The 15,191-nt window shown below is 36.3% G+C and overlaps 1 protein-coding gene across 1 annotated transcript in view; it reads right to left on the minus strand.

Annotated features, from left to right (window-relative positions):
- Positions 1-554: 554 nt before the first annotated feature.
- Positions 555-15,191, minus strand: part of LOC104501682 (dynein heavy chain 8, axonemal-like) — a gene marked incomplete at its 5' end in the record, with an annotated part of 20,975 nt that continues 6,338 nt past the window's right edge. The window contains 8 exons of the mRNA XM_010145532.1: positions 555-725; positions 3,801-3,874; positions 4,783-4,985; positions 6,287-6,405; positions 8,202-8,323; positions 13,365-13,555; positions 13,655-13,907; positions 14,692-14,797. Coding sequence (XP_010143834.1) covers positions 555-725; positions 3,801-3,874; positions 4,783-4,985; positions 6,287-6,405; positions 8,202-8,323; positions 13,365-13,555; positions 13,655-13,907; positions 14,692-14,797 — 1,239 coding nt within the window. The remainder of the gene's footprint in view (positions 726-3,800; positions 3,875-4,782; positions 4,986-6,286; positions 6,406-8,201; positions 8,324-13,364; positions 13,556-13,654; positions 13,908-14,691; positions 14,798-15,191) is intronic.

Genomic DNA, 15,191 nt, shown 5'->3' on the forward strand with positions numbered 1-15,191 from the left:
AGAGTGCTAGGAACCATCATAAATGACTTAAGTGCACTTTGTAAGAGTTTAGTCAATTTTCCTGGTACTGATGAAAAATCTCTCCTTGAGATGTACAGAACAACCTCTTATATGGTTCCATTCTTCTCATCCAAAGAAAAACAGGTTACTTCTTGGTACATTATGTTCCTTGAGATGTGCTGCCCATGTATATACTGTCCCCTTTATCCTTTATCTCAGAGAGGGAAATCTGGAAGAGTCTCCAAGCAGTTGCAGGCATTACTCTGTTCACAAGGCATCTGGCTGGGCAAAAAGGGATGCGTGTAAAGCCTGATAGTTTTGATTCAAGTGTTTCTGCGTACAGAGTTGGTATGAACTCACACATACGTAATGTGTCTTTGAGAACTTGCAGTTGCTGGTAAGCAACCTTCCTGTTTAAAGTGATAGTTGCATTGTAAGTTAAGTTCATTTCTTCTGGGGTTTTATTGCGGATTTTCCCCTCCTCCCCCCCCCCTTTATTTAATTTCCATTTACATACTTATTTTGAACAGTTTTGATGGCATGAGGTACCTGAATTAAATATTTGAACAAACCTGTAGCAGCATAATTGGGAACTTAGGATGTGGTTCAGTCGTTATCCAAACTCGAAATGCCTCATCCTCTATCTCAGCAGTAAGAAGTGTCTCCAGTAGTTCATCCATGAAATCCAGTCCAAGGTGGCAATTCTGAAGTAACACCCAGCATCCCTAAAGAAGAGTATCAACTATTACCATATAAAATTTAGAATGAGTTATTCATAATGCTGAAATCAACTGTCTATATTAGAACCAAATTTGGTCTTGCATGTAAATTTATTTATTTAATTATCTACTTTTGGTCTGTTCCTGAATATATACTATCATTTTATTTGGTGTGATATTGGCAGAGTATCTTCTAAGAGACACAGAGCCAATATTCTAGGTAAAGTATGAGTGCTACCCAGTGGCAAAAAGAAGTAATTCCTGGCCTCGCCCAGCAAAACACCAGTGATAAGCAATCCTGCCATCAGATCTAAAAGAACGTGAGTGGAAAAGTAACAGCTGAAATCTAAGGAATCTTTTAAAATCTTTTAAAATGTATTTGTTAATAACACAATCTGAATTAAGTGTAAAGAGATGGTAACAAGATTCTAAAACTTTTCAACTGCAATTAATTTATCTGTAAGATACGCATTTAAATGGAATTCAACCTCTGCATATAAATTTTGATCTTATTCAACTCTCAAACTTCATGAAAGCTCTACTTTCATTGTTATCTCTGCACTTCAGCTTATGAATTTAAACTCGATCAGCTTTTGCAGCATCACTTTAGAAGCTTGATGAATTAGAAGCTTGATATCAAAATGGGACATTATTTAATTAGTTGGAAACAGTGATGTGTGGGTTTCATTACTGCTTGTAAATTCATTTTGGCAATTTTGGTTTAGCTCATTTAAAAAGAAATAAATATCATTTGGTGACAAAATATAATTGAAATATTTATGGTGAACTGATGCATATTAAAAAAAAAAGATTAAACGATCCTTCTTTCATGGGGATCCAGTTTTTTGAGGAAGAGTTTTAATCAGTTTGTCACATTTCCAAATAAATCAGGCTCAGTTTTGGAAAACTATCTACCTGTAACGCAACACAGCAATTTTAATCATATTATATACTCTTGGCCAGAGATAGGGAAAAAACCCAGGCATTTGTCTTCATATTCTCTAATTCTGTTTTGTTCTTTCAAATCTGATGTTCACATATTCCTCCCTCCATAAAATACATGCTTGACCGAGGCATTTAGTCCAGACACTGTTACTGGTAGCTCCACTGGAGTGCTGTTTGGAGTATACTTGTGCTTTTCACTGCGGGCAAAAGAAAGGGGGCATGCCCCAGCTCTCATTATGTCAATGAAATGGAAGTTGATGATGACCGTTCTAGACAGATGAACACAAAGAAGTATGAGAGATGTGTGCACTGAACTTCATATAAAATGTCATCTGCTATAAAGAGATTTCTTTTTTCTTTTTCCAAAGTAGTGTACATCTATATTCCAGTACTGATGTCACAACATTTGGTAGGACCTGAGAAGTTACTGGAATACAACACAGAGAATTTCCATAACCAAGGCTGCATTATATAGAAAACCTTGGATTATACAGTAATTTCTAGAAAGTGTGCAGTAAAGGCCAAAAGGCCATATACAAATTTTATATGTGTCCATAATATAAAAATGAAGCAGACCGTACTATAGTCGAATGAATAAATATCATCTGACAAGGCGAGGGGGGGGCGCGGTTTGCCTCAAATGAAGACACGTTACACATACTAGGCGATGATCTAGTTGGAGATGTCCCTGCTCATCGCAGGAGGGTTGGACCTTTAAAGGTCCCATCCAGCATAAATTATTCTATGATTCTATAACATAGTTGTAATCTCCGGAAGCAATACTGCCTGACCTTTTCTTTTTCTCTGCAGGAAAGGCAGGAAGTCCTGGAAAGGCTCCAAAGCACTTCAGCCTGTCGTATTAAAGAGGACAGGACTTTGCGGAAGCCTAAGAAGCATTTCCTCATTTCATTATGATTAAACATTAGAGAATAAGGGGACAAAAGAACTGTTCAGTTCAGATGGAAATCTGAAATTGTATTGATCATGAATCTGTAACATTTGTTCTTGCAGAGTGTTCTGTGTTGTGATCTCATTTTCACTGTTTGTGCTTCGGGAACTCTGATGGGTGAGGACAGATACCCAAGGAATCTAATGGATATCATATATTCTGAGCGGTTTTAAAACTCGTAATGAATCCATCTTTCAATTTTTATCTGACTTTTGATGAACACACCCAATGTAGGTATGAAAGCATATACTAGTTAACAAATAGGTAACATGGTACCAATCAAAATTCTTACTGAACACAAGTCAGTTCAGGTTTCTTCAGGTGAATTTTACAAGTGGGTCTGTACTCCTGGTGTAGTAAGGACGGACTGACGGTTATGATCATGTGAAAAATGTTTCATTTATCAATAAAGGCCTTCAGAACACTAATGAAAGACTAATTCCCAATATTTTGAGTCTATATGAAACTACGGCTGTATGTCTTCATTCACAATTCTGTCCACAACTCTGAATTCTCCAGCTGACTGGACTGTGCTACCTTTACACTGTAATTTTTATATTGTATTTGAGGTTTCAATTAACATCTTTCTGTAGCTGCTACTTAAACTTCTCATGTTTTTACTGTTTGAGACTTTAAGAGAAAAGTGCTTAAATATTGTTTGGAAATTCTTGGGACTCTAAGTCAAAAGGATTGGAAATTAAAGAAACAAAGAACCAAACCCAATTGCTGCTGAGCAAGAGGCACTCCCACTAGCACAGATGGAAGGAAAATGTGAGGTGGTATTGAAAGCCAGCACAACCTTCTGCATCTACAGGCTTAAGCTATGTGTGCACTCACCATTTCATTGAGTAGAAACCATGCACCATCTAGATAGCTCCCACAGGGGAGGGGGTGGGGGAAGAAAGGAAAACAAGAAGAATAATTCCAGCAACAAAGTAGGATCTGCAAGCCCTGCAGGATAGAAGTGGGATACAATGTTCTCCTACCCTTGGTTAACAGCATAGTGATATGAAGGGAATGCGTTGACTTGGACTCCACTGGCACATGCATATCCCACAGTGGAAGGTCTTTAAGTTCAAGATTTGTTTACCCTGAGGTATGCCTGATGGTAAGGTAAAAATGCTAAAAATTGCATGCAAAAGAGGTGTAAAAGAATACTAAAATGGACAATCAACTTATATTGTCACCTGTTGCATTGACGTCTGTATGAATTTACGAGCATGAACTTCTTGTCCTTGACCCATAGAGATGGTCCTACATTCTACAACACATTTGACAACATATGATTAATGAATTTACATTCTTGAGAAGTAAGAATTCCAATTCCGTCCAAAAAACCAGTGATATAAATACAGCACAATTAAGTACATTTTAGTGCAAAAAATATATACTTATGGAAGTAGAGTCCCTTCACCATCATATTATGCTACTACGTGTATTTCATCTAAATGCTGAAACTTTGTAAAGTAACATTAAAATAGACATCTACAATATTTACAGTGTTAGTGGAAGAGAAAGACTGTGACAGACATTATTACTGTCAATGGTAATTTGTGCCAAATTTTAATGAAGTAAGCCACAGCACTTGAAATATGAGCCCAGAACTTTCTTTAAGTGTGGAGAATGAAGCCCCATAAATGAGCACAATGTGTAAGTATAAAATTTCATTTGTGAGCATATTAATGTGACCAATATCATAAATATAAGTCTGTACTTCCCACTACTTTTGTATGCACAGTTGTTTGAAATTTCCGTGTAATGTAGACATAAAGTCCAGAATATATAAATGGAGAACTTGTGGGTGTTTTTGTTACAAAGTAATCTTGTAAAGCAGATTGCTGATTCTGATATTACCTGCACTTAAAACAAGAAAACAGTATTGTCATCATGACAGAATTTAAAAAAAACCCCAAACAACATAAATACCGTCTTACAGATAGGGATTAAAAAATACCATCACTGGGAAGGATGATAGAAGTTTATAAAAAAACCCTGAAAACATTATTGTCTAATTGCACACATAATGATTCTCAGCATACCTCTAAGATGATGAATCAGGATCAAACAACAGTGCCACAGAATTTACGAAATACCTTTCAGAAAAGAAATCTCTGAAATTATTTACCTTTCTGTGTCCTAACACATGACAATGAATAATTATTTACATACCCAATTTAAGCTTCCTAGCCAAGGAATCAATCTGACCAGTTGGGTCAGATCCTGTAGACAAGAAACAGATGAGAGGTGTTCGTGCGTCACTTTCCTCCCAAGTTTTTTCTAAATTCAGAATGACTGGTTCTGTATATTTCTCATGCAAGGAATTTGCAATATATTTCCTGGCTTGGGAAAGCATTCGGTCTGGACACCAAGATCTAGAAATTAAAATATATACCAAGATACAAATTCACTGTCTCTTCCTGTTGCCAAGTACAAGCTTGAGTTAGAAATTCTATTTTTATCAGCTAGGGATTTTTGCCTCATAATACGCATGTATATATACACACACATAGACATCAGGACACACACACATCTGTGCACATCTGTGTTGATTTTTCTTTACAGATACAGTAACAGACAGAACCGGTAGTCTTCCCTCTACGTATGACTGTCCTGTACTTTCCAGTTGCTTACAATTTTGCCTGACGTAAACTTTGCACTGCAATTTCCTGTTACGGGTACCTTTATGAGGCTGGGACATTCTTCATTTTAAACAGAGCTGTTGTATCTGAGAACACAGGTAGCGAATGTAAGATTGGTTTTGCCCTTTATTAAAATTCTGCAGACGTTTCGTTAGGTCTGTTAGTCTTTCAGGGCACAAACTCAACTCTTCTGTTGGATGTTTGGATTGCATTTGTGTTGGGGATGAGTCTTTATTTTTCTCATAAAGAAAAAAAACCCCAAGCAACTACTTTTGGATAAAATATATGACTTTTCAAAACTTCTGTTTATAGGCTTATTATTTAAATGCTTAGGGCTTAGATGCTCCCCTCTGCCTTCGGGGTGTATAGCATGTAACAATGAAGTACTTCTCCCATTAGATTCCGGCTTTTTTACTGTACAGGTTGAATCTGCTCCAAAAACCAAAACATGGTCTAGTAATTGATGTTGTTTTTCTGTAGTGTTTCTGATTTATTTCTTGCAGCACTTGGAATGTACACAATGAGCAGAGGAAGATACGATCGCATGCGTTAGGCAGCTGAATGCAGCTTCAGGGAAATCCATTATATCCCAAGCCCTGCCACAGACATCTTAGCTGACGCAATAAAAAAATCTTTTATAGCACCCTTTTCACATGGGGCTTTTGAACACCTGTTTTGCATTCTCACAAATATCTTTTTAATTACCTGAAGTTATTTTACATAGTTAATTTTAAAAGAAATTTTTTTAAAAACCAGCATTTTGAAAGGTATCTGAATGATTCTACCTTCTAGCTTTTTGAAGAAGGCTTCAATGTGGTTCCCATTTTCCATAAAAGCAAAGCGATAAAAATATTTTCTAGAAATAACTTCTTTTAGGCTCTTCAAAAGATAGCTCTGAAGTGAGTGAGTTAAATAATATTTGATGTCACCCAGAAATTAATTAAAATTACACTATTATGAAAAAAGCATACCAATAGACTGAGACACATGATGCAACCATGTATGTTATTTCCCAAATTTCTGGAGGTGCTCACCTGATGAGTAAGAGCTTGCGAAAGGTATCTAGTGAATCATTATATCCATCAGGTATAATTTCTTCCTCAGGAGCTTCTTTATCAAACCAACTTTTCCATCCCTTTTCGTTACAGGCTATCTAAATTTATTACATTAACACACATATAAATATATTTCAACTGTAGAAAAATCCCCTTGTAAATGTATATTTTAAGGAGAGTCTGTTATTATATTGTGATATATTACAAGTATCAGTAAGAGTCTATAGTGTTTAAGATATGTGCCCTGTGAATTGCTGTTAAGATATTACAAGTAGAATGTTTTGTATTAAGATGCAGGCTCTTAATCAGTTGTCCATGGATTCCCCTCCCAAACACATGCACATACTTAAAAATCAATGAACAGCAGAAGGATTCTACTATAAGAGGAACATGCTATGATTACTTTATTCATTCTGATCACGAAGTAGTTAAGATGAACAAAAAATCTGTCCCAATATAGTCCAGCCAGCCAAAGAATCACAAATTAAAAATAAGAGACTCTAGTAAGCTTCTGACTTGAGAAAGAATTAGTCTGACCACAAATATGATCATTATTTAGGCACATCTTAGAACCCATGACCTAACAGGACAAGGGACCCTGGTGGGCAGAACATAGTGAAAATTGCTATGCCGTTGAGTCTTTGAGGCAGTGAGCAAGAAGAGTCGGCTACCACAACGCTGTCCGATCACTGGAGACAGAGTAAGGAACGCGCTGATACCATCGGGTCTGAAACACAGCCCCATACGCCTATGGTAAATGAAGGAGCTCTGTCCAGTTGACTGACTTGGTTCCAGACAGAAATAGTTTCAGAACAACCCATGCCAAGAATGGACTGAGATAAGATCGAGAAATTAACATACTGGGACCTCTTCCAACCACGTATTTCCTATAACGAAACTCATTCGGAGAGTTTCACAAACACCAAATGTCCCTTTCTGAACTATAATCTGAGTATGACAAAAAAAAAAATTGTAATGAAGCAGCTCAGTTCTACGTTAACTGGCATCAACCTGAGCACATACTGAGAAAAGACACCTTCTCAAAGCTAGCTCACAGCCAGAGATGGGTTACCGCGACTTGAGCTGAAAATCATTTAGTAATGCTTTAGTAAAATCATTAAGCTTTCATTACACATTTCTTTGTACCATCTCTCACTCCACCACAGCTGCAAGTACTGACTGTGTGAAAAGGAATGGGGTGATCTAAATTTTTAAAGAGGAATATGTCTTCACTGTATTAAATTAAATACTGTAATACTTAATTAAATTAATAAGACTTAGCAATGCTCAAGGAGTGTTTTAACTACTAAAAATGTACCAAAGTAAAGAAAATAACTGATAAACATGTCACAAGCTTATGTGCATATAAGTTCATGTATGCTTCAATAAAATAAATAGTATTTTTATAGCTAGCTCATCACGTCTGAATAACATGTTAACATTGGAATGGAAATGAGTATTTAAAAAAAAGCAGCAAACAATTTCCTTGTAAAAATCTATCAGATTCAAGACAAAAAGCATTGTTTCTTGAAACCTAACAGTCATAGATTAACTTTCTGACCCTTTTTGATACCTCTACTTTTTTACCCTTTCTCCTTGTTTCTGTCTCTCTTTCACTGACTTCCTTTTTTACTAGTTCTTTGCTCCTGTTCTCTTTCTACCTCAGTGACTGTATTACAAAATACAATAAAGCAGATTTAAAAACCAGAGCAAATAGACATCCCCCCATTCATGCTACCTCACTGCGAGTTTCTCTGCCTTTGTTCTGTATTCTCTCTGGCCTTGCTCCTAACTACCTATCTTGTGCATTCCAAATGCAAAATGTACAATTAAGAGTACAATTATGATTGGGAAACTGGTTGTTAACATTAAAAAGATAATTAGTAGATGTCACCTGATTCAAAATTTCTGCAAAATGTGGAAGTTTGCTCAATTCCACTAGGTTTAGCCACGTCATGTCAAGAATCCAGCGGAATGGTTTGGGTGGGCACGCCTGTAGATCCAGTGCAGCACCTCCTGTAGATGAAAACAATGTGTAGATAAAATATGTGTAACATTCCAGGGGTCAAGATATATTTGTTATTTCTTTTAGAATTATGTTTTCTGGCCCATATAATTTTCACAAGGGTACTAATTGCAGCCTTGTGTACTTAGCACTTGCTTCGTAAGACCGTAGGTTACTGGAAGGGACCTCAGGAGGTCCTCTAATCCAACCTGTTCAATGCAGGGTCAGCGATGAGATAAATTTAGGTACTTAGGCTATCTGGTCTTGAAAACCTCCAAGGATGGAGACTATATAACCTTTCTAGACAGTGTGTTCTAATGTTTGTGTGTCCTCATAATGAAAAAAATCCCCTGACATCCACTCTGAACCACTCCTTTTTTCAGTTCTTTTCTGTTCTCTCTCATCACAGTAGAGCACAGTAGAGAGAAGACAGGCTCTGTCTTAACGGCCTTCTCAGAGGTGTTGGAAGGCTGTTGGGTCTCCCCTAAGCCTTCTGTTCACCAAGGTGATGAAGCCCAGTCCTCTCAGCCTCTCATCTTAGGTCACGTGCTTCATACAGTTTGTTGTTGTAAGTTACTACGATGATACTGATTATATTTGAAGTATGGGAAATTCTTTAATAATCTCTTTTCCTTTTCATCAGTGCTGATAAAACAGTAAAGATAATTTTGTATTTATCTGAAAAATAAAAATATTCCTCTGAAGACCTTCCCTTTGACAGTCTATATTTTATTCCACTATTCCTAAAAAGAAAAGATATCAAAAAGAAACTCTTATTTTCTCAGCTGCAAACTTCTGCTCTAACGAAACACATAATACCCAAAGAACGTTACACGTTGTCGCGGTTTGAGGAGGGGGGCTGTTTCCCCTGTACCAAAAGGATGCGACGGACTGGTTTTAGCTGGGAATCCTGCTAAACATATTACGTTAACACAGTAATCTCTTGGGATCATTGCGAAAAAAACCCCAAACAAAACAGGAGAAGAAAGAAACTCTGGGCTGATGGAATCAAGCAATCCTAGACCAGCCTAACAAGCACAACTAATTTAAAATAGCATATATAAAGCCAGATAGCCAGTAGACAATACGTGTTTCACATCCCCTGATACCCAACTGAAGACGAAATACGAAGGAACACCTCTGGGATTAAACTACAATCCAATTTTAACAGACTAACTTTTAACTTTTTATTATAATTAACTTTTAATCATAATTTTCATTTTGTTGTAGTCTTCCTCAGTCCCCCACAAATTGATGCCACTTCTTGGGAAAACGAGAGGGCGGTCTCTAGAACTAACACCATTTACTCATTTTGTTCACTGGTATAATGAATTTCACAAACTTGTTACAAACAGACTAAAAAAGCACCTTGGAATAAAAACTGTTACTTTTATGCACTTAAATGTATGTGAGCATATATATGTGTGTATACATAGTCCAGATGTAGGAGCTGTAATTATTTCAATACTTTCAAATTACACATACATGCTTACCAAAAAATACATATATAAATACATAGGTAGTTCCTATTAAATTAATATTTTAATACTTTTACAAACTGTATCTAATTATTCCATAGAACATCAAGAGGTTTTAACATAGAGATCTTTTTTTTCTTATTCTGCACCCATTTCATCCTCAAATTCTCCATGAATGGGACGTAGAGAAAATGAATCATGAAAGCAAGAAGAAAAAGTACATAAGACAAACCTATTCACTCCAGTGAATAGGAGATTAGAATATTAATTTCTTAAATAAAGTACAAATTTCGTTTTTTAGGAGATTATTGGGAAGACATTATACATAGTATTTTTGATTCAGCTAAAGAACTTACTTTAAAGTTCTGACACGTTATAGGAAAGATTATGGTCCTGAAAATGCTATAATGCAACAAATTCTTGCTGATTCTCCTGGAGTCTCTTCTGCTTACATTACAGAATTTACAGGAAAAGGTTTGATTCTTTGAAATGGTTTCCTGCAGGCTTCCAGGATGCAAGAATCTTATTTCTATTGTCAGTGATGATTTTTCAGTAGCTCTTTTTAGTAAATAGCTTCTTTTAAAAGAATAAACACATGATTCAGAAAAACTAAATATTTATTCTCCTAGCTGCTTGAATATCCTTAATTAGAAACTCAGGAATCACCTTGCTGAATCTGGACATTGCTATACCAACGGAAACCGTTAACATCAAAAGAAAGTAAAGGTTTCAATGAGTGGACAGGTAAACAGATCTTAGGGGAGTTTTTGCTTTTGGGGAAATTTTCAAATCATTTTTTGAGGCAGAATTATTCAATGAAGACTGAGAATTAAAGAAGTGTCAATAACGTGTTTCTTATTGTAATACATTATATTATTGTTAGTAATATACATACCTAATCTTTTGATAAATCCTGCTGAGTTCTTATGGTTAATAGATGGTTCTGTTAATGAATTAAATATGCAATGCCTGAAAAATTCTTTCTTCTGATTAGTTTTCATTTTGCCATTCATAGGCATATGTGAAAAGTGCCAGCATTTGCAATGCTTTCATTCACATATGGATAAAGTTATAGTCAAGAAACAGAATTAGCTATGATTAATAATGACTTGAATGTTTTCATGAACTACGGAAGGGCTGATCAAAGAGCAAACCTTTGTTCAAAAATGTGAAGTGCCTATGTGCAAATTATTTTTGTCATGCAAAAAACCACCTGAAGTTACTTCATTTTTATTATGAAGTTTTCGTGCTTCTCCTTCCCTTTACCCCATGGATAACAAGCTTCAGTAACCTTGCAGAAAGACAGGCCTGCTTCATGAAATCTGAGGTGCAAATACTGATATTCCTGCATTTCCTGCAACTAACTGCTAGAGTTTCCTTAAAGCATCCTCTCATGGTTGTGGCATTAGGATACACAGTTTGAAATAACTGCTCGGGATCCATGCATGGATCTCAGAACTTCCTCTGACTCTCTGCAAACTGTAATAACGGAAATCAAAGAGAGGATAACAGAATGTGTTTGCACAGAACCTTAATCCATTATTAGAATTGTTATTATAAAATTATAACCTGCTCCAGAATCACATCTTTTGCGAATTAAATACATTAGGCCAACGGGAATATTTTTGCAAATTATTGAATTCTGTGAGAGAATCATAATCACTTTAGCCAAAGTGATGTAATCATTGATTTCCACAAAATAGCACACCTGGCAGTATTTCTCGCCCTTTTTAAAGTCAAAGCCAAAGATGTTTTGCAATTCTTCTGTAACATGCTCTCTAATATTTATGGAGCTTCTTAGTAAAATATACTTTCTGCTACTCTTTCTGTGCCAGTCCCTCACTTCCTACTGGCAAAGGACACGGGCTACCTAACTGAAGATACCTAGGAAATTGTCCTTAGATTTTCTCATATCTTTTGGATTTTGTAGAGTTTCAATAAAAATTCTATGCTACCATTATGGGAGGCTCTTTTCCTATACTGCTTCCCCCTTTCTCTCTGTTGCTTAAGGTTACCTTCAAGCTATAGCGTTAAAATATTCCGGAAGAGCCTAGTGTTTGGCTTTAATGGAATACAGTAAATAGAATGAAATTCATGTACATGAAATTCATGTTCTGTAGCAGCAGAAAAGATTTCGAGTTGATAATCTCCTGAGACTAGCTGAATAGTGAGTTCTAGAGACTTTTTCATTTCCAATAGCAATGCTTATTTCACCGAGACATCCCCTGATAATAAGGTTGACGATAAGCCATGAAAGCTGTCCTGGAAAAGAAATGGAAAAAAGAGGAAGAAAGATTTATTTTTTTCAAATAAATCCTTCCTTCAGCTGCCCGATGATGTTTGGTAGCATGGCATTCATTTTGCAACAAGAGGTGCTCAACCAAGGAGGAAAATTGAACAATTCATTCATCAGAGAAGATACCTCAGAGTCCAGGACAATTGTGGCTAGGCATCTGCCCACTTCCCGATCTTATTTAGTATCACATGAATAATGTACTGTTACTTTGGTGTCATTTTATACACCAGAAGATTTTCTCACTATCAAATCAAATAAAGCGAAGCAGGAAACTGTAATCATATGTTCTAGACAACTGCTAAAAGCATTCTTGCATTTTATTACAGATTCTAATTTAAAAAGGGGTAAGTGACCACTTTCTGCTTCAGATGCCCAAGGTATATTTTCTTCTGGCAAAACAAGAATCCATGAGCTGAAAATCCAAGAAATATGGTTCCTAGTAAATTCCTAGTAAATGCTTTACTAAAGTAGACAGTTTATTTTGGAAGCATTTACAAGCATGCCCTGCCTGACATTGGTAGCTGGATACCATTCTCAAAGGATAAAACCATTACAACAAAAAAACCAAAGGAAGCAAAACAGAGAGTGAATTTAATCTTGTTTCCTATCCATTTTATTCATTAAAGGCAGATAATGATCTCCACACCTCGGTTCACTACTTGGACATTAGACCTTTGCAAGATTTATTTGAACACTGTAAAATTCAAATAGGTTTTATATGGCCCTCGACATAAGCAATCCTTTTTCAGCAGTCCCTTTTTCAGCAAAGGCACAAATTCAGAGTACAGAGCATGCAGACCCGGCCAGCTGGGTCACAGAAACACACTATGTTCTCTAAAAGTCAGTGGTAGCTGGCTGGCAGAAGTCAGAGGAAGGTCAAGGTGAAACCGGTAAAAGACTGTAGCACCCCTTGGGTTTTATGTGGAGCTGTTCTGGCAGCTTACAAGGTAGCTTTACACAGCTCCGTCAAAGCGAAGGAGCAAGATGTCACCTGATTTCTAAAAATAAGGATACAAATACAATACAAAAATATACAGTTATCAACCAATAGATGGAAAGAAGTAGAATTATCATCCTGATGTCGGGATGGAACACAGCCGGGGTAAATGGCAGAGATAGAACTGAGATGGGGAACAGCACCTAACTTCTCTGGGTCAGTGGCAGCTCCCACAGAACTACGGGTAGAAACCACGCAGCCAAAAAATCATACATTGAAATGGTATAAAAGTTTAAAACGTTGAGATTAGCTGTACATATAACACGATTTTCTAAACTTACCTTTACTGAGTGCATGGAACTCTCTGTTTTTCACGTGTCCTCTCTCAAGATCAATTTTTAATGTCAGAAGGAGGATAAAGAGGAATTTATGGTTTTCATGGTAGCCTCTAACAGAATATGAGTAAATTTCAAAGGTAAGACACTCAATAATATTTGAGATTCTTTTCTGCGGTAGAGGAGACTTCTTAGATCTGAATTATGACAACAAAGCACAAAGAAAGCATTTTAATAACAGCAAATACATTAGAAAGACAAATATCTGAATAATAGAAAAATCTGTGTCTTCCTACTTGGCTATGGATTGATCAAATAACTTCAGGAACTGAGCCAGTGAAGTTTGGTACATATTGTTGACCATGCTCATTTCTGTAATAAGGAAATAAAGAATGCTTCCACGTGTAGCAACAGATCGATACTGCTCCTGAGCAGTGTTAATCTTCACTTCGGTTTCCGCTGCCACAGACAACTTTTCAGCTACTTCAGCAGCTGTTTGCTTAGTTGTTTGCAGAACATCAATCAAAGATTCATCATCTACTAGTGAACCTAAAATGTCAAGTATGAGATGTTTAGGGCATTTTTATAACAATTATTTCACTTCACGTATGTGAAAACTGAAAGGCCAAATTACAGGAATAGTATCTAACAAATGGAAATGCTCTACTGAATTTCAGAAAGCTTTTAAAATGGAGACGAAACTGAGATGTAACACTAGAAATTACTTTTTATATTCAACAAACACAGTCATCCTATGACAATATGAATGCACCTGTACCAAAAGCTTTGCAGCACGTACTAGAGAAGGCCGCCCTCTTATGCTCTTAACATATACACATATTCATAAACAGTGCTTCGACTGGTACACTCAAGATCAAAGACGACTTAGGGTCCTAAAGGCAATGGTCACACGACAGTATTCATGCATCTCAGGTACTTACTGACTGATCTGCTGTAAGCTACCACCTCCTTTTTCCTCCAGAGAGGTAGTAATTGATCATGCGCAAGTTCCTAATACACTGCAAAAGACCAGCTGATTTTACTTTGCCCATTTGCCCGTGATCAGATACCTTATCTCGTTTAACAGGCTTAAAGCTTTCAATAAGTTTATTTGTTTCACAAAACTTGTTTAGGTGTTAAAAATACTTAGTATCTGGGGTTGGATATGACGGCACACTATAGTACCATATCGTTCATACTCCGGTAAATCACGATACTTCAAATTTCTGCCATGGGATGTTCTCTTATTGTATCTTGGATGGATAAATCAATTCCTGTATGGAAAGATTCTAATGTGAATCAGCTTAATCTGCTTAATCTTTGGATACAGAACCTCTGGTTGCACTTAGTTTGTACAGAAGATTGTCTTCCAGTTCTTTCATCTTCCTCTTATTGAAAGTTACATCTTCCATGAGTCTAATTCTTTCCGCCTCTAGTTCCTATCATTAAAAAAACCAAGAAAATGGCATGACACTTTAGGGACTGTAAATGTGAGTCATATTTAAAACTCAGTTGCTGACTTTTCAAGTTCATGAAGTGTGATTAAAGATAGAGGTGAAGAGTTGGATCCATCATGAAATATGCATTTTACTGTCTCAGGTATCTAAAATATGGTTTTAAGGCATCCTTTGTTTTTTAAGCAGTGCTTATTCACTACCTTATGAAATATTTTATCAATGCCAAATGCTTGTGCTTAATTGTTTGTGTCATACTGTATGACAGCTATATGTACAGGATCCTCTAGGTGTATTTTCCTTGAAAATTTCTATACTGAAAAAAATTCTAGAAAATGGCTGAAGTCTTTTTTCCATTTGAACATTTATTTTTCCCTAC

This window comes from Buceros rhinoceros, unplaced genomic scaffold (assembly GCF_000710305.1).
Source record: "Buceros rhinoceros silvestris isolate BGI_N320 unplaced genomic scaffold, ASM71030v1 scaffold32841, whole genome shotgun sequence".
NCBI classification, from domain to species: domain Eukaryota; kingdom Metazoa; phylum Chordata; class Aves; order Bucerotiformes; family Bucerotidae; genus Buceros; species Buceros rhinoceros.